Here is a 23792-nt window from a genome sequence, read left to right on the forward strand (position 1 = left end):
TGTTTTACAGGTTTCCCCGGGACACTCCGTGATAATCCGGACGTGACCAGTGAGGTAAATTGTCGTTTATAGAATCATCAGGGAATGATTCGTGAGAAACCTTGAAGATAAAGCTATCGCATGACTTGTTTTGGTGCAAAAATGAGAATGTCCATTCCTACAGGCTCTGCCGGAGCACTCTGTGAGGTTCTGGGAGTGGCCAATGAGTTTTTCCTTTACTTTACACTCTTATCAGAAGTTTATTCGTGAAAAACCATGAAGAATGACCGTCTAAGACGAGTTTAGTACTCTCCATTTAATTCCACCAATTATTTCGATATCTTTGCAGATACGTATTTCGACCACAACTGTATGGTCGTCTTCAGTGTCTCGTACTTGACTCGTACGAGACACTGAAGACGACCACACAGTTGTGGTCGAAATACGTATCTGCAAAGATATCGAAATAATTGGTGGAATTAAATGGAGAGTACTAAACTTGTCTTAGACGGTTGAATACATTCCACTAAAAAGAGCTTAAAATATGTTTTATGAAGAATGAGTTATCACATGACACATTTTGGTCTTAATTCGGAAATGTGCCCTTTTACAGGTCCCCCGGGTACTGCATGGTATTCCGGAAGATGAATCAGATCAGATGAATATAACCATAAAGATAGAGCTATCGCATGACATGTTTTAGTGCAAAAATGAAAATGTCCATTTCTACGGGTTCCGCCGGGGCACTACGTGATGTTCCGAGAGTGACCAATGAGTTGTTTTACACTTTACAGCATTACCAGAAATTGATTTTTGTGAATCCATGAAGATAGAGCTGTCGCACGATACGTTTGGCCTACAGTAGGAAGTTTCCTCTTCTACAGGTTCCTCCTTCTTCTTCTTCTTATTGGCATTACATCCCAACACTGGGACAGAGCCGCCTCGCAGCTTGGTGTTCATTATGCACTTCCACAGTTATTAACTGCGAGGTTTCTAAGCCAGGTTACCATTTTTGCATTCGTATATCATGAGGCTAGCACGGTGATACTTTTATGCCCAGGGAAGTCGAGACAATTTCCAATCCGAAAATTGCCTAGACCGGCACCGGGAATCGAACCCAGCCACCCTCAGCATGGTCTTGCTTTGTAGCCGCGCGTCTTACCTCACGGCTAAGGAGGGTTCCTCCTTCTACACCATGTAATATTCTGAGTCAACGAATGTAAATGTCCATTCCTGCAGGTTCTCCCTGGTAGAGGTGTGCGCCGCCGCGCCACGCCGCCGCCGCCGACAGTTTTTGACACGCCGCGGCCGACATTTTTGCATCGGCGCACCGCCGTTTCAAATTTTCCACGCCGCTGATCTATAATTTTCCACGCCGTTTTAAATTTGAAGAAATCCGTAAAACTTTCTGTGGAAATTCCGAAGATTCAGTGGAAGTATAATTTATTGATAGATTACTGATAGATCTCTACAACATCCCGTTGAAACTCCAGAGAATTTTTCTTGAAGATGTCAATGATTTTCATGAAAATTCCATAAAATTTCTTGTTAAAATTTCGAGAAGCTCTGCGTATAAACTAAACTAAAAACTCGTGTGAAAATTGCGAAGGATTTTCCGTTGAAATCCAAAAAAAAAATATCATTGAAATTGAATTTTTTAACGAAAAAGAGTCGCTCGGCAGAAAGCCTTTTGACCACCAATAGGCTGAAAATTGTTTGGCCGAATATGTAGTTTAACCGCAAAAAAACTATTTGGTAGAAGCAAAGCTTGAGAACAAATCGATAACTTGTTTTAATGTCGTATAATTATCGATTATGTTTTATCCAAAACTAATTTTGATATTGGTTTCCGATAACAAAATAAGTACACATTTTGAGGTCCTACCTTTCAATTTAGTAATATACAGCAAAATGAGATAAACATATGAAATCAATCATGATGATTCATAATTGGTCGGGGTTCAGCCAAATCCCACCAAGCGCCGAAGAAAAATCATCAATTTTTCTGCCCAAGCTTTCGTTTCGCAGATTTTATTGATCGCAAGTCGTATCGAATATCCCTCAATCCGAGCCTCAATCCCAAAACTGAGGATATCCTCAGAGAAACAGAGAAACAGCAAATGTACGCATAAATTGATAAGAACCGTTTTCCGTTGTCCTTTTACGAACACAATATAACCAGTCAGTCAAAAAGCCGCTTGGTGCGGTTTGGCTGAATCCCGACCATTTGAAAACTAATTATAAATCAATTTGATGTCAAAATAAAAATATCTTTTCTATATGCTCTCATTATGTTTCGCTAAAGTATCTTGCATAAAATTATTTGGCCGAGTATGCCATTTGGTCGAACAGTTCCTTTCACTGAAAAAAAAAAATTGGCCGAATAACTTAATAGCCGAATATGGCCTTTGGCCGAAATAGTGGTTTGGTCGAAAAAGCCATTTGGCCGAAACGGACATTCTGCTGAATTGGTTATTTTGGATATTTTATAGACATTTAACGGGAGATTTTTTTTCACCTCGAAAATTTTATGAACTTCCCCAAAAAATTCTTCAAGTTTTTCCAGAATATTTATTTGGAAATTATTTTCAGATTTTCCACAGGAATTACAATTTTCGAGATTTCTTTGGAACTACCAAGAGCTCCTTGGATTTACCTCTTCAGAGTTTTCACGGGAAGCTGTTCCAAATTTTTACAGGAAAATATTCAAAATATCCACGGAAAGTTTCTATTAAGTTTCTGTAGAGTATTCTTTGAAACACCAAAAATTGTGACTGGTAAAAAAGATGCTTTAACGTTAACTTCCTCAATCTAGAATGTTTGAGACGGCTAGTTTTTATCCTTTATTAGAGTGATTTTTTGCAGGGATAAGTTCATCACTAGACGGCTAGTTTGGCCTAGTCAACTTTAAAACAACGGAAAATTTATCGGAATTTTTAAAGATTTTATTTTGATTTCTACAGAAAATTCTCTCTATTTTCGATAAGAAATTCTTGAGAAATTCCATTGACCGAAAGCGACAGGCGGCCAAACTGGTAATTTGGCCGAAAAAGCCGTTTGCCCTAACAGGTCGTCTGGCCGAAACGATCGTTGGCTGCGTTTAGCCGAAAAGGATTTTTGACAGAATAGGTCATTTGGCCAAAAATATCATTTGGTCAAATATCAATAACTGAACGGGTAATATTGTCAAAAATGGCCATTCGTTTAGCTAAATGACCTTTGTCAATTGACCATTGAACAAAATTCCGTAGCCTCTCTCCTTTTAAGTCGATACTGGCCTTTAAACCAGAAGACATCCAGCCAAGTGCCATTTAACAAAACTAAACGTTAAACGGAAACTGTTATCAGGTCAAAACTGGTTTGACCGAAAATGTAGTTTGACCGAAAGAAAACATTGGCCGGACTTGTAAATAATGTTAGCCCTAACAGGTCATTTGGCTAAAAATGCGGAATCGGCTTCGTAGTGCTGGAACAGGGTGTCTACTCATCTGTTAAAACAAAATTCCCTTATTTTTTCAGGTGTTTTACATTAACAAACGTGCCATATATAGATTTTAGCAGCAAAATAATCAATTCAAAACAGTAAATATTGCGAAAAATATGTTTTTAAAGAATTTTTTGGTAGCCTCACATAAACAATGTTGTAAATTACTTAAGAAATTCCTCCAGGAATTCATTCGGAAGTTCACCCAGAAATTGCTTCCAAAAAAGTCATTTGACCGAATAGATCATCTGATCAAAACGTCTTTCGGTAAGAATTCCCAGATAAACCAGAATGCTTGCATAATAGAATTGTTTTTCTGTTATGCGATGTCTATGCGCACAAATTTAATCGTATACCAGTCGCGAAAACGCTTTTTACCTACAAAAGTGGAAGCGAAATATGTATATCTCTTATCCGACATTGCACGGTAGTGTTTGTGCACGATTTTAAGGCGAGTTTGTTTGTTATACAATGCGATATAGTTTGTGATAACAAGCTCTGTTTGACAGATAATCCGATTTCATTTGAGTTTGTTTGCAGGAATGCGATGTCAACAAATGAAACTGGAATAAACTCGTAAATAGCCTACTGTGTCGGAAAATTTATAAATAAACTGATGTAACTATCGAATTGCAGTTAAAAGCATTGTAGTTAAATGACTTCCAGTTGTCGAATTTCTACTGTACAAAGAATTTCCTGTAGAAGTAAGAAAAATGCGAACTATTTTCCGTTGAAATCCAAAGATTTTTTTATTGAAATTTATATTTTGAACAATCCTCCGCACAAAATTCTAAAGACGTTTCCCTTAAACGTTCCGGAGAACTTCTATTCCAGAGAATTTTCCTTGAAAACTTCTTAGAGTCTCCCGTGAAAATTCTTAAGAATTTACTGTTTCATCCATGGCCATGCCAAACTAGCCGTCTTAATTATTCTAGATTGAGAAAGCCAATGATAAAACACACATTCTTTCAGCCGCACTCTCCTACAATGATGAAGAATTGTCTGTGTAAATTTCGAATAATGCTCAATAGAAACTTAACAGGAGCTTTCTGTGAATTTCCGAATATTTTCCTGTAGTAGTTTCTCGTTGAAATTCTGAAGTTTCTCGTGTAAATTGCGACGAATTTTATGCTGAAACTCCAAACAGTTTTATTTAGAAATTATAAAGAGCTTCTGTTGGTAATTCCAAAGATTTCTCGAAACTTCAAAATAGTTCCCGTGGAAAATTTGAAAATAGTTTCCAAATTAGTAAAAACTTATAGAATTTTATGGAGAAGTTCATTAAATTTTTCATGCGAAATTCAAAAGATTCTTTCTTTAAAAATAAAAGTCTTGAAAGTATCCCGAAAAAATGAAAAAAAATCTTTAAGAAACGTAATAAAAAATCGCCACGCCGATTCACGCCGCCGCCGCCGCCGGCTAAAAAGGCTTTCGGCGTGACGCCGAAAACGCCGCCGCCGACCAAAATTCTGACAAACGCCGCCGCCGACGAATATCGGACCGTCGCACACTTCTACTCCCGGGGTACTTCATGAGGCTCTGGAAGTGGCCAATGAGGTTTTACAGACTTTTTAGACTACCAGAAGTTTATTTGGGAAAAATCCTGAAGAAAGCGCTGGAACATGACATGTTTTGGGCTAAAAACTGAAATGTCCCCACCTACGGCTTCCCCGGGGCATTTGGGGACATTCTGGATACGCTTATAAGTATTTAAACAAAAATCTGAAAAATCTCTAATAGAACCGTATTTAGTATAGCTTTGTTTTTGGGAAAAGTTTGAGAAAAGTTCCATATAAAAAAAAAGTTTTCATCGAAGTACCCCAACCGCCATATCATAGGTACCCCAACGGAATCTGAAATAATTCCGGAACCATAAGGAATCTGGATACCACTCTAAGGAATCGAAACGAGAATAAGAACTGGACCTTGTCTCAAAATTTCACATTGATTGGTTGAAAGCGAACAGATGGTTTTTTCAATTTCAAAGTTTGCCTTCTTGAAGAGCTTGACTTTTTGGGTGTTAAACTTATATTCACCAGTTTAGCGATCCTTTATCAGAAGACTAACTCGATGATGCCCAGATGCATAGGGATGTCCATAAACTCCAAGTGCCGTACATTGAACCCAGTTTTCAGCATGATTTTGCTTATAAGCCTGCATTTTATTTTCAGACCGAGGCAGACATGAGGCAGCCTTTTGTACTGAGTATTTTTACTAGGAATTACACAGGACTTCCTCCTGGACGAATTAAAAAAAAATCCGAGGAGAATCTTCACGAAGATAAAGATAGACTGACAGACTCGCTCTAGTTTTACGACATAAAAGCTCGGGTTTGATGATGCTCATTGCTTTGAGTTTTGATGCTAAGAACTGCTCTTAAAAAATCTGTCTCGTGCCAATTTTCTACTCGACGAGGAGTTTATGGCTAGCGTGTCTATAAAAAAGGGCACAGGCTCGAGTGTGCCAATTACAGAGGAATCGCCCTTCTGAACTTGGCGTACAAAATTCTGTCACGTATTTTGTTTAACAGGCTGAGACCACCCCTGGAATCCTTTGTCGGCGTATACCTAACAGGTTTTCGTGACGGTTGATCGATATTTGGCCTGCGGGTGATCCTTGAAAAATTCCGGGAGTAAAACGTTCAACATGTATGTTAAATACGATGAACTCCAGTGGGCTGGTCACTTAGTGCAAATATCCAGGAATACATGGCGAAAACAATATAAAAACCCAACTTAATTCACCGAGTGGTGATACTGCCTTTCTCGCATTTAGCCAAGACCCAACCTTATATGGCGTTGATATTGTTCGATGTACCATTTTCTACATAACTTCCAAACGCAACGTTCGATCGCTTTAAAATTCAATAGTGATCAACTAGGCTTTGCCCCCTGTCGAATGAAACTTGTTGAGAATGTTGAGAATGAAACTTGGTTAAGAATTACTAGGGTGAAAGACGGCTTTGGCAGGTTTTGTTCTATTATTGGCAGGGGGGTTTTTGTCGACCAAATTTTATGAAATTTGGCCACAATATTCTTTGATATGCAAAGAATGTTTAGACCAAATTTGAGCCTAGTCAGTCATAAAAACCCCCCTGCCAATAATAGAACAAAACCTGCCAAAGCCGTCATTCCCCCTAAATGAAAAGTTGTCTAATGTTTTTCTTAGCTTTTGTGCACACACATACACACACACAAACACACACACACATACACACATACGGGGACAGCAGGGACTTTGTCCAAGGGCTTGACGACCCCTCCCCATGGCCACTGCGAGTTAGACCGGGACCATCGTCCCTAACCCCTAATCCCAAGGCGTCAAGCGACCCGTGCCGAGGGGATGCATGGCCAGGGGGTGAAATAATAAGCTAGGCCTTTAACGGAGCCTGTGGGGTACCTGGGCACCCTCCACAGTAATTGTCCCTTACCGCGTCATGCTGGGCTCTGGCGTGGTGGACCTCTTTTCCCGAGCAACTCGTGGGACCAAAATGGAAAACCAAGTCAATTCTACAACTTGTGTTAGTAGTATAGGCGACAACCCCTTCGCAAGAGGTGGGTTGTTCAGGTCAGGTCAGGTCAGGAGGCCAGAGGCAATAGTCGGCAGCTCAGTGCGCAGCGCCAGCGTGGGTCACTCAACCTTCCTCTCGGTTAAAAAACGCCGGTAGGGGCTATTGACGGTCCATGGCTTGTGGAGGCGATGAACCGCAAACGCGATGGGCTTTCGGCCTTCGAGGTGGCGACGGAACAGCTGGACGCCATCATCGACTTTGCGTCATCGAAGCATAATATCAGCAAGGACCTCAAGAGGAGCTTGCAGAAACTTCGAAAGTCGATGCTGGACGCCAAGCTGGAGAGGGCGGTCGGGACGGCCAAGTGTAAACCCGTGAAATCGGTGGAGTCGAGGTCTACCCAGACTGAGGCCCAAAGATTCGCGGACTCGGGCAAGGTCGAATGGACCGAGGGCGTGCCAGCGAAGACGGTGGTACCAAAGTCTACCCAGACTGAGGCTCAAGTATTTGCGGGTACGTCGGGGGTGACTGCTCCAACGGAGCAGACACAAAAACGGGAGAGACAGTCTCCAGGGGATGAGCTCCCTGGGGGCCACTCCAAAACGCGGGGGGTTACTACCCCGAACAAGGATAGTGGGGCTGGGAGGCTGAACCCCGGCCAGGTACCTCCAAAACCGGGGGAGGAAGGACCTGGAAAGGTCCGTCCACTCAGGAAAGACGGTGGTAAGGGGTTACGGCAGGCTGAGAGCTCTCAGTCGCACCAGACTAGGGAAATAGAGGGGGATGACGCCTCCTGGACCCTGGTCAAGAACAAGAGGAAACCGAAGACGTCAAGAGCCGAAAAGAAGGCTCAAGCGAACGAGGGTAACAAGAAGTCTAGGGTAGGCGCCAATCGCTCCAGGGGCGATGCCCTATTCATCACGGCGGACGAGGCTAAGTACTCGGACGTCTTGAAGGCGATGAGGAGTGACGTCAAGCTCGGTGAACTCGACGCCGACGTACGTCGAATAAGACGTACCCGGATGGGCGAGATTATCCTCGAGCTGAAGCGGGGCGTCTCGCAAAAGGGCGCCGCCTACAAGAAGTTGGCTGAGGAAGTTCTAGGCGAGACGGTCAAGGTGAGGGCACTCACTACGGAGGTGAATCTAAGGGTTAAAGACATGCACGAGATCACCGAAGTCGAAGAGCTCGTCACGGCACTGCGGCGACAGTGTGAAGTGGAGACGCCCACCGCAGCCTTCCGGCCACGGAAAGGTCCGGCAGGGACGCAGGTAGCATTGGTTCGGCTATCTGCAGCGGACGCATACAAGGTAGTCAAGTTAGGGAGCGTCACGGTGGGATGGTCGGTATGCCCTGTGGGCATATACGAGCAACCCGAAGTTTGCTTCAAGTGCCTGGAACCGGGGCACAAGCAATGTGACTGCAAAGGCCCTGACAGAAGCAATCTCTGCCGACGCTGCGGATTAGAGGGACATAACGCACAATGCTGCACGAACCCTCCCAATTGTTTGATTTGTTCCAGCAAAGCTGTGAACAGCAAGCACCCCATGGGGGTTCGATGTGCCCGGCGTTTAAGCGTGCTGCAAAATCACAGTGCAGGTAACGCAGCTGGCTTGCTCGGCCTCGTCCAATGTTTGGTGTGCGCAGGTTTAGAGGAAATGGCGGAACACGTGTTGTTCGTGTGCTCACGTTTTCGCGCAATGCGTGACCACATGCTTGTCACATGTGGTCTGGACACTATCCCGGACAACCTAGTTCGGAGGATGTGCAAAGATGAAGTTGGCTGGAACGCCGTTTTATCGGCTATCGCCCAAATCGTCTCGATGCTACACAGAAGGTGGCGCGTGGACTCAAGGATGGCTAGTTCAGGCGCAAATAAGAGGTGGTCCAAGGGATCGGAGTCGGCTTCATGGGTCATACCGGTGGTCATGCTCTGTGGTCGAACTCGATCCTTTTATCGAACAAGTGGCCGCGCGAAGAACAACATGGTATCGTCGCTTTCGCGGCGTTGGTCAACCGGGCGGGTTCCAAGCCCGAGGACGGAAAGGGGCCTCGGAGTGAAATGATAGCCTTTCGGTACAACTTTGTTGTACGAGGAATAGAAACGAATAGAAACCGGCGACTTAGCGGAAAGTCACGATCACCCTGGCTGCACGCGGGAGAATCGCATCTGGGGACCCTAAACGTTCGGGAAACCGGGAGGAACATTGTCTAAAAATAGAGCCAACCAGGCATCCAGGTAGGTACATAAGTGTAGGTGAATTCTGTCAAATATGTGTAATAGTAGCGATACACATAGCATAAATTCTTATTGATTGGTCATCCAATTTTCCATGTTTGATATATGTTTATTTCCGTGGTCAAAATAAAAAAAATCAATTAATTAGCAATAAACCTTCTGGATTTTTATCGATGCGGTTGCTCGTTTATTTTCTTGTAACATTTCAATTCAGCCATAGTGAAAAATAAATAAAGCGAGATTTTGTGATGCTCGAGGTACGATCGTTGTAGGTAATAGCCCCAGCAAGCCCATTATGACTCATGCATCTGTGAGCTTAAAGGTAGATTCCGTGAGGATTGCCCTTAATTTCGCAAATCATGAGACTGTCACAATGGTTCTCTTATGCCTAGGGCATCGAGAAAGTTTTTAACCCAAAAGTTTTCTTAACTGGCACCGGAAATCGATCCCAACCACCTTAAGTAGGCCTTGCTGTGTTTACACGCCTCATACTGCTAAGATCAAGATGAATACACAGCTAGGTGTTGCAATGTGCTTAGTTTGTGGAAGAGAAGAAGGTGTGTATTCATCTTGGGTATGCCCAGGAAGACGAGAGTGTTTTCCACCCGAAAACAATCTTACGCATTTGCTCGCAAAGCTACCGGAGACCCCGAAATTCTATTTTGATAACTTTTCAACCTTTTTAATAAATCTGATTTATTTTCCACCACTGAATCAACTTCCGGATCAAAACATCAGCAATAACAATAGAAGTAATAAACTATAGAGGAAGATTGTCGCTGTCGTCACTGGCGAACATCTTTTGCTGGCGAGGATAGGGCACTAAATGTTAACGAAGGAAAAATCAGTACGTTTTGACAGATAGGTACCCGACATGTTTGGGGACGATAACAAAGTGAACCGCAGCGACAGTTTATTACCTCTATTGCAATAACAATTCTTACCGTCTCATTAATTATTTGGTGACTGGAACAGGCTTCATTAATATTGATATTTATTCATTTCAAGCCCAATAAATCGTGAAAATGTATAGTCTGGAATATACCTCCCAATGAACCGGAAATCGACCCCGCATGTCAATGCCATCGGCTAAGCTAGGACATAATTCTCCAAGGATAATTGAATCTAAAAACCAATCATACCCACACCGAGTTCTAGAAAATGTCTTAAACCAGCCAAAATGATAAGTTGTCGTATTACGACGCCAAGGGAAACGTCAGGTATACCCGACATGCTATTGCGTTTCGTCAACTTTACTTCAATATTCTGCTTCAGCAAAATGTATTGTAAATTTTTGAGGTGGGAGTGCGATGGAGTTGGCAAAAGAACTATTACCCTATAAGGTTTTAATGAATTAGACTACAATTTTGTGAACCCTATCTCTTCCACCAATTTCGCAACACATGTGCCTTTAATTGTTCTAATTGACATATTCAGTCTAATACTCCGCTACTTGCTTAGAATTCCACGCATTTGTATGTTCTTCTAATCCATCAATTATTATTTTAATCACATAAATACAGTCCATCTTGAAGGATCCCGAACACATTTCAATCAGCAATTCCACATTTTACGAATTCTTCCCGCACTGCTGCTGTTGCCACCGTTGCTACGATATCTCGCAAGGTCGCTCATCGCCGCCGAAACCATTAGCATTCAAACTGCCCATAATTCCCATCACTCGTAAAATAAATCTTTCGGCATTCTTTCTCCACTCAGCGCAGCTCGGCATACCTGGTTGGTGCACTTTCCTTTACAATAACCACTGATTGGGACATGCTCGCTGAGTTCCCGACTGACTGTGACTGTGCTTACCCGCCTCCACGCGGGTCGTCCAGCTAATCCATCTGGAATGTCCCCTTAGTAATCCCGAATGTCAACACTAACTCACCAGACAATGGACGAACACCTATGACATTCGGGATCTACCGCAGACGGCAACGGCCATGACTGGAACCGGTATAAACTCGTCGAAGTTATTAGATTTGACTCACCAAAGGTGTTGCCAATGAGATTTTCATCTTGCTGGTGATGTTAGAAACTCCGTCTGCCGCTGTTTTCTGCTAGTTACCCACACGGCCCTGTCGAGGACGTTTGCTCCTTAGTACTTCTGAATTCTGTAGTAATTTCAATCGAACTAAACTGAGCTTGTCGCAATATTCTCATTAAATAGCATTGCTGCTGTCGTTGCGCTGTGCGTGAGATGTACGTCCAGTAGATGCACTCTACTGTCGTCAGCTAGTGTCACCCTCGTCATCGAATCTTCCACTTTGGTGATCCGCAGAGTAAAAGCCCATCGATGACGGTCAATCGATAATTGTTGCTGAAAATATGCATTAAAAATTTATTTTATGATGGGAGATTCACTTTGTTTGCTCAACGGAGAGGACACGGGAGGACATTTCCCGATGTCGTTCACGCTTGGCTGGAGCGCGTGGAAGAATCGGAAATGGTGCATAAATTGGTGTTGACAAAAAAATACATAGAATTCTTTTTTCACGTGCTTCTGTGTGAAAACAAATTCGGAAAAATAATCTGTGCAATTCCGAGAAATAAAGGTACTGCTGAAACGTATGTTGCATTTTTTCCATCACTGTTTTCAAAATTTAATTGTTAACCTCCTAAATGTGAAATTTCCGGTTCTTATCAAACCCGACCCACATATAATGTCTTTATAGACACACCAACCAAGTCCGCATGTTCAATTTCAGTTGGATAAGATCCTAATAAAACTCTTTTTACGTTTTTACGATTCGAATAACTACACGATTTAGTACTGTTCTCTTGTTATTTAAAGATGTCTCTTGAATCAAAAGATTGAGGAAATTTAATAGATATCCGATCTCACCGAAATTAATTAATTAACTGATAAATTAAATTAATGATATTTGTCGGTTAGTGAATTCATTGGAACACCAAACAAGTGAATCACAGATTTTAATACAGTTGTGCATAAGAATCTTACAGAAACTGTATACAATTTTGGCATATGCAATTTTCGAAGATTTTGATCTAAAAATTTTGTATTATTTTAATACAGTATCTGTATAAAAAGCCTACCCTTCTTGTATTGAAAACTTGCAGAATATTGTATACAATAATACCCAGTAAGATTTGATTTTTGGGTGAATCTGTTACCTCTAAACATTTAATATTGCAAATTAAGCACATCCTTTTTTCAACTTTATCCTCCGAACTCGTCCTTACCGGTGCAGAATGGAAGAGCGGCTCGCCGTTCAAAAATCGTATCGCTTATTTCACATCTGGCCTTTTTCGGATCTTCTGTAGCACGCGTTTATCGGTTTTGACCAAATTTGCGCTCGTCAAGCTTCATTTCAACGCAGCAACAGGCAAGAGTCGCTCAACCTCGGCAAGGCCACTCAAGGCAGTTACCGATTTTTGGCGGACGTCGTTAGCCTGGTGGATTTGGACTGCGAACAGGCTGGACTGTGCTGGGCCACGATCACACGCGGTAGGTGATCAATTAGTCTACAGGATCGAGTTCGCGGAAATGAATAATCACCCGCTTGGGAAATGAATAAATTTTCACCCAGTGACAAGAAAGTGATGGGTAACGATGGCAAATTGCACTTTATCGATGACGATGGCTCCCATCGAATAGGTAAGAGATACCTTGTTCGGAGCAAGTGAGACGTGATTGTATTTTATGAACATATTTATGGGCATTGCAAGCGATGGGAATTTCATTCGATTCATTTGTTGCCGGTTGGCCGTTTCTTTGGTTTGCCATGCAATGGTATTTCTGCAGAATGAGGTTTTATGGCCACTTAATGGTGACCACCAAATAAATTCTAGTAAAATAGTGGGTGTGAGGATGATCACAGCAGAAATTATTTCCGGAGATAATCCTTTTGATGCGCATTTTCAGTGATTTCGAGGGTGGAAAGGTCAGTTAAGAGGTTATTCATGAATCAGTGGGTTTCGAACAAACCTAGTGGCCGCAGGTCTAAGATTTAATCAAAATTCTTTTGTTTTTAAAAGCATGCTTAGCAGACAAATAAAAAGAAAAGAATAGATTTTCTTGTGATGAAAGCGAATAATATTATAAATGTTAAATGGGATATGTTCCATTTTCCATCTCACTGAACATATAGGGGAAGAGGTTCGGTTGTGGGCACCCTTTTTTCTTTGATACATATCTTTGGCCCTAGCTGATCGTATGCCGACATTTGCAAACCAATGGAAAACTAGCATGACCATGATTAACCGCCCACGGTTGCTACTCCGTTATTACCAGGTCAGCTGCAATTACACAGAGAACCAACAGATGAAGTTTGGGACTCACATGATCTTTAATGTGTAAGAACTGGTGAACCAAAAAAACGATACCAGCGCCAGCCGTGTCCGAATGCAGGTCAATTAAGGAATGGGTAGGAAAATGTTGACTTGATACTCGCTTTGATAGAAACCGACGAGTCATCGCACTTCTACGAAAAATCACTGGGGTGTTAGATATATGAGGTAACAAGAGTGGCAGGGTTCATGTTGGTAAACGGTATGCTGTGTAGTTTGATTGAATTGAAACAAACACATTCGAGCGAACACTAATTATTTTAATTATCTACCGCACTAAGAAGAACAAAATTTCGATGACCGGTCGATCGTTTTGCTTACTGAAGAAAACACGATCGGACTCGACACAAATTCTAACTTTCTGATTAATTTAGGGGAAGGTGGGTAGACTTGATCCCCGGGGAGACTTGATCACCCCCTGTTTTATCGAGAACTAAAGTAGTTTTGTTCTAGCGTATTTTTTAGTATAGATCCTCTAGACAAATGACCTTTATGTGGTGAGTTAGTTTTTGGATTGACAACCTTATTTATTCTGCAGGGCGGTTTGTATGTTTTGACCTTCCTAAAGATTTTTTTTAATTGGCCACGCAAAATTTGAACAACTTTTCATAGCAATGGCCAAAGTCTTTCGTTTTTTCACAGCAACAAGCCATAAATATGCTTATTGATCTGTACTGATGAAAATGTCAACATTCCATCAAAGTTTTTAGGATATTCGGATTTGAAGTTATTGCCTCAATATGGGGAGACTTTACTCACCCATACAAAAATTTGGCGAAAAAATTCAAAAAAATATAAATCTGTTCTCAGGCTTATAATTTTTTGAAGATTTGACAGATTAGATGAAGGGTTGGCAGGAAAAAATATTTATTGCGTAGATCTCATAGAAAGGGGATCAAGTCTCCCCAAATTTTAAAATTGCATGTGCTGTCGAATTCAATTACAAAAATCGTTCATATATACGCACAGCAATTCGATAATTCCGCGTATTTTGAAGGGAAAATATTTAAAAACAATCTGAGGGCACCTTCCTAATTTTATCAAAGCAAATTCTTGGAGAGGGATCGATTTCACCCGAATGTGCCCGAATATTTTCAAAGTCGATTTTTGACAGCACTCCAAAAAATCGATTGTGTATCAATAACAACGATAATTTAAGGACTGTCATACATCAGTAAAATTAAATACTATATTTCTTAGAGAGTCTGTGTGGAAATCGCGTATGTTTTTTTTTATGTCTTTATTATCGAGACTTTCAGCCCAAGGCTGGCTCGTCTCGTAAATGTTTATTTATTTTTGGCTGTGATACATCGGAAATCAAAAAAGGGGATCAAGTCTCCCCAGTCTCCCCTACTCAATCGCACAAAGCAGAACAATATTTCGATAACCGGTCGATCGTTTTGCTTACTGAAGAAAACACGACCGGACGCGATACAAAATTTCACTTTCTGATTTATTTACTCACCCGCACAACGCAGAACAACAATTCGATGACCGGCCGATCGTTCTCCTTACTGAAAAAATGGCTGCCTCCATTTCTATAATTGCATATGAAGGCCAAACTCTTCCTCATACCATTGATATGCTGACCCTTTAAGTTCGGTTGAGAAATGTTGGAGTTATGGGTCTATACAGCCGCTAACCGCAAATCGAGCACATCTGTATATGGTATATGGGCAGTATAGAAGGCATGTAGTGTAAAATTAGCGAGTAATATTTCTGAGGAATTTAGCTCGGATCCTTCATATACTCACCGAAAGCTTCTGAATTAACTATAAATTAGGTAATGGTAATTTTCAAATGAACTCTGGAAGGAGTTTCTTAAGGAATTTCTTAAAATATTTACGATGAAATTGCTAAAAGAATTTCTAGAAGATCTTGTAAAGGAATTTACGAAGGAATCCCCAAATGATTTTGTGAAGGAATTTTCGGAACTCTGAAGGAGAATTCCTTAAGAAGTTTTCTGAAGTTGTTATGAAAAATATCTTTAAAAAATTCTTGAATAAATTTCCGAAAAAAATAATAAAGAAATTTTTGGAATGATTTTAAAAGAATATCAGAAGAAACCTTAAAAGTATTTTATTTTTTGAAGGAAGTTCAGAAGGAATTTCGAAGGTAATTCTTTAAATTCCCTCATTGAAGGAATTTCTGAATTCATTTCTGGAGCGATTTCCGAAAGAATGCCTGGAGGAATTTCGATGGAGTTCCTGAATGAATTTTCGATTGAATGGTTGAAGCAACTCCTGGACGTATATCTTTAAGAATTTCTTTAGCAATTTACAAAAAAAATATATTGTGAGACCACCACTAATTTTCTTTGAAAAATATTTTTTATAATATTTACTTGTTTGAATTTATTATTGTGCTGCAAAAATCTATAAATGGCACCTGGAAAATAATGTAGAACATCTGGGAAAAAACTCAAAGGTGCAGCCTAATCACGGAAATCGAATAGCAGCTCCCAGATAGATGGACTTTGAGTTTCCAACCATGGAAAAGGGATTAACATGACTCATCGGCCACATCGCCGCTGAAGCCACTCCACTATGGTCGGGCTCCACACAAATAGAAGGCCAAAACTATCAAAACATGATTTCGCAGATTGTATACTTTTATTGGTCTTATTTAAAAGTAAATAAACTATATTTTCATGTGCATTGATTTGAAAATGATTTTCATTATTGTTAGAGCTAGAATCCTCGTCGTGTAAAACTTGTTGCCAACAATATGTTTTTCCCATACACTTTATTTTGAACATAATTTTTTAACGCGTTGACCTGTTAGGCTCATTTTTCAAGAGAAACACTGGAAGAAGATCGTCCGCTGAATACATCTTCTTTTGTGATCGAATCGATATTGAGGCAACTTTTATGTCCATTTGTACATGCACACACGCACATGCGAACAAAACTACGCACACCAAGACACAGTGTATACACACATACATATATACAGACATACATGATCGCAATTTATCGATTGATTTTCAGCAGTCAGTTTTCCAGGCCTTCTATCAAAAAATCAGTTTTGGAGTGAACCCCCAATGTCTCTCCAAAATACTCCGATTTGAATCCGAATGTGTCCCACATTTCTTCGTTAATTCAGCTTTAAAAAAATCTTCAGTTTTAGCTATTCTGCTGTATTTTAAAAATATCCCAAAATATTTCAATCACAGTTTTGCATGAAAATGATTTTTTCTTCAAATGTCCAAAAATTTCATAAATAAAAAAAAAACAAAAAAATATTTTGGTCGAATTTAAATTTTTGGTTGGCACAGCCCCAACTTCCTCTAAAATAGTTACTTTAAAGCATTTTATTCCCTCTATATGGGGTCCAGATAAGATAATCTAGTAGAAAAATGTTGAAATCAGTTTTGGCCTAATTTCGACCATTGTGCACTCGTCAGAATCCCAGAAGACACCATCCTAAAAAATGTCCGAAATAAAGGAGAAATAAGCAGAATCGGAAGCGGCACGAAACCAAACGCAAATGTATTAATTTGCAACGTTCTGTTTCCGCCCGCGATGAATGCATACGTGTATCGTTTTCTATCGCACCGGTGGAAAAGGGAGAGGAAGCTCAAGAATTAATTACATACAGTCCGTGTCAGGACTTAAACTATTTATTCAAGAAGAGGTACACCCAGCTTTTTTACACGGTTTGATTTTAGTCGTTTAAGACCTTCAGCGTCAATGAAACAATAAGTTAACCCCACGAAAAAAAAATACAAAAAATCAAAGAAAATTCAGGTGGTATTTCAAAAGCTGTGAAATTTCGGGTTAACCGAGAAATTGATGAATTGCAACCGCGTAAAAAAACCTGGGTGTATTGACGGTTGGGAAAAATCTTTACCCAGACAAACAGACTGTTCGGCTCATGTTTTCGAATTTTCTCCGTTTAAACAAAGATGGTAAGAAGCAAGCTTCTAACCATCTTTGATGTAACGGTGAACCAAATTGACCAAAATATTGTTCAATTTTTATAATACTGCTAGCCAGATACTATGGCTTGAAAAAAAAAATGGCGACAGCAGAAAGTTAGCATCGGTAGCGGGATCACAACCACGCGTCGGAGGGAGATGCTGCATTATTTTTTATCGCATGGTGACTGCAGAAAATTCGATGACATCAATATCGGTTCAAGTGGCGGCTATATGCGAGTGATTGCTGCAGATTTTTTTTTTCATTAAGTTGGCCTCTTCAGCGATTTGGCGGTAACTCATTATAAGGATGCGCATTATTGAAAAACTAATAGTAGGGGTGGTGTGCAAGAAACGACCGCTCGACGAAAGCTACATACCATACTGAGCATCTTTTACATCTTTTGACATTTTAATGGCAAAATACTGAAAATAGTGTATTCTAACCCAGGAATTCGTGATCGAAAATGTTTTGGCCATGAAAAGTTGGTTTTAGAGTCTCAGTGACTTCGGAGAAAAGTTCCCTAAAAGTGAGATGGAAATTCTCTTTCCTTCAATTATGAAGATACAATGATTGTCTTCAAGAAAGTTGTAGAAAAAGTTTCTACGAAAATTATTGCTGTATAAACTTTATTTCTATCTGCTATAGAAGTCGAGATATGGGTCGTTATTTACGAACCGGCATGGGCCGTAGCACTAAAAGCCGAGTACAATGTAAAGAAATTGATCAGAGTACACCGGCTGATATGTTTACGTGTCGCGAGCGCATATCGCACCATATCATATGAGGCGGTGTGCGTTATAGCTGGAATGATGCCGATCGACATACTCTTAGAGGAGGATGTGGAGTGCTACAACGAAAGGGACTTGGTGCAAGTGCGACGTGTCAAGAGAGCAGCTTCGTTGCTCAAATGGCAAAGAGCATGGGACACCGCAGTCAAAGGTCGTTGGACCCACAGACTGATTCCAGATGTGTCCAACTGGGTTGATAGGAAGCATGGTCAAGTCAACTTCCACCTAACACAGGTGTTTTCTGAACATGGCTGCTTTAAGAAATTCCTACACAGGTTTGGCTTCGCAGATTCTGCGGAGTGTCCTGAATGTGAAGGTGAGGTAGAATCGGCAGAGCATGTGATGTTCGCATGCCCGCGATTCGAGATAGAACGCAATGCCATGCTGCTTATTAGTGGTATGGATACAACCCCGGACAACCTCGTCGAGAGGATGTGCCGGGAGGAAGCTATATGGAATGCGGTGAACACAGCATCTCAACAGATTATGTCAAAACTGCAGCGGTGGTGGCGTCTTGAACAAAACCAACGTGTGCAGTAAGGGCATCTGTGATGCAGTGAACACTTTGCTCACCCCGACAACCAACATGTCGCGGGTGGGCTGCGGGGACCTCAGTGTGTAGATATAGAGGTCATTGCGGTTCACGCGCGGTGGTTGTTGTCGGGGTGCTCGTCTCCAACGTGAGATTATGAGTCGATTTTGTGTGTATTGACGTCAAGTGCGTTAGCATAGGCGTGAGCGTTCTCAATAGTCCCCCCATGATGTATTGCTTAATTGCGGGCCGGGGGTACGGACTGGCGAAAGGGTTTTGGTTTTAGTGGGTCGGGTAAGAGTTACATGACATACCCATCCCCACACTACCTGAGTACCACTTCAGGTGTCTGGTTGCAGATTTCCGTTTACCCTTGCTCAAGAAAAAACAAAAGAAAAAAAAAAAGACCTATGATTTAGCCAAATATAAAATTTTCTAAATGGTTATTGATGGATGTTTTACAGAACTGATATGAATTTCGAATTCCGCGGGAAGAAACAACGCGTAATTAAAAAAAAATCATCAAAAAGTCACGTTTACAGCGACCCGCGTAAAAAGCGAATGTTAATGAGAGGAACTGTAGTATCGGGTAAACCAGTATTCTTCATTGAATGGAATTTATGGTTAGTGACGCCTCAAACATCTTAAGTTTAAATATAAATTTATGTAAACAGTTCGAAGGTACTTGTTTTACATATTTACTTTTCGACAGAGATGCATCCTGAACAGAACATGAGCCAAGAGCGCCTTGGTGTTCTAAGTTTTGAACTCTGAACACAGTTCAGTGTGCACTGGGTTGGTACGCAAGCAAAACGATCATGGTAACTAAGATTCCTTAGATTTGGAACTATGCAAAAACATACGAGCATGCTTGATTACTATCCGTTAGATGCCCACGTGTTCCATTACTAGCCGAAAAATGAGTAGCATGCCGTCGCTTGAGTTTGTTTTCCTAGGATACAAGTTGCTAAGTTAGGTCAGTGCTCTTGAACAGTGTGCAGTGTTCAGAACTTTTTGAACATGAACACGCGTTCTCGTGTTCAGATGCATCTCTGCTTTTCGAAATGTCCCGGAATAATAAAAAGCCGGTTTACTACGTCTAAAACATCACAATATTGCAAAACAGGTTAACAGAAAAGTGTTCCAAAAATTTTAGTTTATTTCTTTTCATTTAGAATTCTCTACAAATACCAATATCCCGATATATTGGTATTTCTCTGTAAAATATCCGTTGAATTTGGATATTAAGACAAGACACCGGTCTGGCGTAAATGTTATTATCATGACCCATATGACCCGGCAGACGTTGTCTTGCACAGTAGGCGAAAATGCGTGTTATGATCTGCCTATACAAAATATCCATACAAATTCTAATTTGAATTTTTCATATTTTTTTCAGTTTAAGTCGTGACTTTTACATAAGAAAATAATATTAAGGAAAACCATCGGAAATTGTGATGAAGAAATTTGAACCCTGCCGTTTCTTAGTTATGCGGAATACAAACCAATTCATTTTTATATCTAACAAGAAAAAGAAAAAATGTCCATACGGAAAAATCGATAGTGCATGTTCGAATAAGTGTAAAACCATTTAAATGATCTAAATGCGTTCAATCAAAATGGGCTATCAAAAACAGTCAATTTTGCACCAACTGTGCAGTAATTCATACCATTTTGGTATCTTAAAATTTATGGAAATAGATTTTAAAATTAGGAGTTGTTTTTCCACTTACCCTAGTGGGATGGGGTAAGTGGAAAAAACATGTTACCTTGACCTTCAATAGTGATAAGTAGTTCCATATAACTAAAATCAATACGATAATTGCTCTCAGTATCTTTTGTGGAATAATGTCATTACCTTAACGGAAGAGATCCTCAAGGAATAGCTAGGGGAGGGCAGGTTTTGCCTTCTCGAACACTAAGTGTACGTAAAGTCTATATGTTCGCCCCAAAGATGAACTTTTTAAAGGTAAAATGGGACTTACAGGATTATAAATTAATCAACTTAGTTTAACGAATTGAGATGATGTCTGTATGTGCGTATTTGTATGTATGTGTGTGCGCAAAGCACGTACAAAATTATCAGCTATTCTTAAGTACTTGTCCTTAACCAAATTGTTCGCAAAAAAATTGAATTCAACGGCGAAACTAGTTATGAATAAAAATTAATGTGAATTATATAATATACTAGTCGACCCGGCAGACGTTGTCCTGCATAGTAGGCGAAAATGCGCGTGCAAAATTGCCATACGAATCTTCATTTTAGTTTTTCACGATTTACGCAACTTTATAGTAATTTTCGCATGAGAAAATATCATATAAACCCGTCGGAAACGATAATGAACATAATTGCTGAAGAAATGAATAAAATCCATCCAGCCGTTTCCGAGTTATGCGGATACGAACACAGACCATTTCATTTTTATATATATAGATTTACCTATAAGTGCTATTTTTAACTTTCTTATACATTTTTTTCATAAGTAAAACATGTGAAAGGCATCAATACCGATAGGTGGATTAATCAGGCATTTTCTCATTTATATGAGTCCAATCACCACTGGAATCACAATGATAACAAAGAAGGAACATATTTAGATGCACAGCTATCGAAATAAACCCTGGAGGGAGGAAAAAAATTGCGTAATTAGAACATTATCTACTTCCCCCGCAGTGTTTGATACCTGGGGTAAGTGTAAAATCTTTGAATTATTTGCTTTCTTGGTACAAACCACTACCAATTGAATGGGATTAGTTTAATTGTATTATAATGGTCACCTGTGATATAAATTCACTTGGAAAAAGAACTATTGGTGCAAATAAGAATTGATTTTATGAATGCAAAAATCAACTTTTCGCGAAACCTAAAACTACAGTTCAAGCGTCAACCGTGTTAGTGTATGTATTATACAAATTTCAACATAGTATTATTGTGAGCATCAAAGTATATTCTTGCATAATGTTATGATGTGGTAAAAACTATAAAGTATGTACAATTTCTTGTTTTTCGAGTCGATTTTTACACTTACCCCCTTTTTCCACTTCCCCCAGTGTACCTTATACAAAAATGCGTGACAGGGGAGAGGGTAGGTTTAGAAATCTCAAAAATTAGTGGACGTCATAGAGGTTTATTCTTTTTCAAAATTGTCGCAAAAAAATCGAACTAACATCAATATACAAAATTATTGGGAGCATCCTTAACCGAGCGGTAAGCATGGCCATGTGCAAGGTGGCTCAGTTTAACTGCCGGTTTTCAGTTTCATCGCGATCGAAATGATGATTGTCCGTCTTTCCTCTATTACGTTAAGCTCTGAGGCGGCAATGTCCTAGCGGAGGATGAAACTCTAATAAGGACGTAAAAAGATTCGCAATTGTTGAACAATCAGTTTAAATTGTTCGTTAACAATCAAAATAATAAATTTAATAAGAGAACCACTACGTGCGTACACTTGCAATGTGAAATATACCACATTTGCTCGTGCTTATACACAAACACAAATTACATTTTACAAAACCATGGATTGCTGATGAGGTACTAGTTTAATTTTCCTATAGAAGTTGTAAAGTATGCTTACTATAAACATATGAAAGATTCGAACCTTTTTTTATTACTCATGAAAGAAGCTTTTTTTTCGAGAACCGGTTCAGCTAAAAAAAAGCTTGGTGCCTTTGACAAGTATCACAGGCAAAGAGCTTTTTCATAGAGTCGAGCCAGCCTCGGGATGAATGTCTCTATAGCAAAAATTATGATAACAAGCTTTTTCGTATTCTTTCTAAACTGTTATAATTTATTGCAAAGCTTAGTACTGATCAAGTGATCAAAAGCTGCGGTCAATCTGTTTCATATATACTACTGTTTCGGTTGACTGGCCAGGTACTGAAGTAGCTTTTCAATGGCTGGTGGCGTCTTGGGAATATGATCTCCTTGCGGTACGAATCCATTATTGTCGGCAACGTAATCCACCCGGTAAAGCTGACCATCATCGCCAACGTACTGATAGAATCCTGTCGATCGTAATCCCTCACCTCCATCCGCTGTTGTTTCAATTTTTCCTGATTCTTCCGCGTTGATGCCGTTTTCTGTTTCAAATCTGTAAAAAAATATCCATCACATCTAATGTTTGAATCAGTAAAAACAGGCAAATGTTCTGAATATCCCACATGTAATTGTATCCATCAGGACGCGTGCGATGATCAAGATGAATAATTTTCCACCCGTCGCCAGATGGACCCGATGCCACTTGAACCGTTGGTCGACGCACCGGGGCAGGAGCTACAGTAGTTGGTATACGAATGGGTGCCGGCGCCGGTGGGGGTGGTACTGCAGCAGGAGCGGCCGGCTCAGGTGGGGAACCACTAGCTCCATCATTGGAACCAGCTCCACCGCCCACGTTGGAGCCAGTCCCGACGCCCAGGTTGGAGCCAGCTCCGCCACCGGAGCCTCCCCGGTATCCGGCGTCTGATCCGGAAGGCCCTCCTACGTGACTATATTGCCCACGGTCACCATCACCCGTATGTTGGTACTTGTTATCGACGTGGACATATCGACCATCGTTTCCACCAGCATAGCGGCCGTCATTTCGTGCACGATATCGACCATCGTTTCCTCCAACGTAACGTCCATCGTTTGGGTTACGGTTTCGATTAAGGGAATCGAATGGACGGTATGTTCTATAAATAGGTCTTCGCGTAGTCGTCGTGGGTGGTCTGTATCGACCATCGTTCTGGCAACTCACAAGGTAGAAACCATTTACCAGTAGTACGAATGCCTTTAAATTCAAACAAGCTTGTTATACAGCCATATTAAAATACTTCAGAATGAACTCACCAAAACCAGCTTCATCACGAGCGGTCACTAAGTGCCTGTTTAGAACGTTAGGATTCCAATTAAGCTCACCTCTAATCACTAGTTGAACCAACAGTAATTTCCTAGTCGAATTGCGTTTTCCTCTTATATAGCCACCGGTCGATCCTGAAAGGCTAATCAATTAAGACGAGTCTGGATGCGTTCTGCCCCTCTTT

The 23792-nt window shown here is 40.6% G+C and overlaps 2 protein-coding genes across 2 annotated transcripts in view; both read right to left on the reverse strand.

Moving 5' to 3' along the window:
* The window catches only part of LOC134210072 (uncharacterized), a 58768-nt gene extending 47105 nt beyond the window's left edge, over positions 1–11663 (reverse strand). Inside the window, exon 1 of the mRNA XM_062686098.1 lies at positions 11208–11663. Coding sequence (XP_062542082.1) covers positions 11208–11234 — 27 coding nt within the window. The 5' untranslated portion in view covers positions 11235–11663. The remainder of the gene's footprint in view (positions 1–11207) is intronic.
* A 10865-nt stretch (positions 11664–22528) lies between these two features.
* On the reverse strand, positions 22529–23755 carry LOC134212984 (larval cuticle protein LCP-30). The gene is made up of 3 exons (XM_062691400.1): positions 23599–23755; positions 22932–23539; positions 22529–22861 (listed from the first exon to the last, which is right to left on the reverse strand). Exons 1-3 carry the CDS (start codon positions 23611–23613, stop codon positions 22621–22623), a joined length of 864 nt encoding a protein of 287 aa, XP_062547384.1. The 5' UTR covers positions 23614–23755; the 3' UTR covers positions 22529–22620.
* Positions 23756–23792: the final 37 nt, after the last annotated feature.

Source organism: Armigeres subalbatus, chromosome 2 (genome assembly GCF_024139115.2).
Source record: "Armigeres subalbatus isolate Guangzhou_Male chromosome 2, GZ_Asu_2, whole genome shotgun sequence".
Lineage (NCBI taxonomy): Eukaryota > Metazoa > Arthropoda > Insecta > Diptera > Culicidae > Armigeres > Armigeres subalbatus.

Coding starts and splice junctions, on each gene's coding strand:
- LOC134212984 (XM_062691400.1), bottom strand. Junction 22,862..22,931: donor CCTGATGGATACAATTACAT/GTGGGATATTCA, acceptor ATTTTTTTACAG/ATTTGAAACAGAAAACGGCA.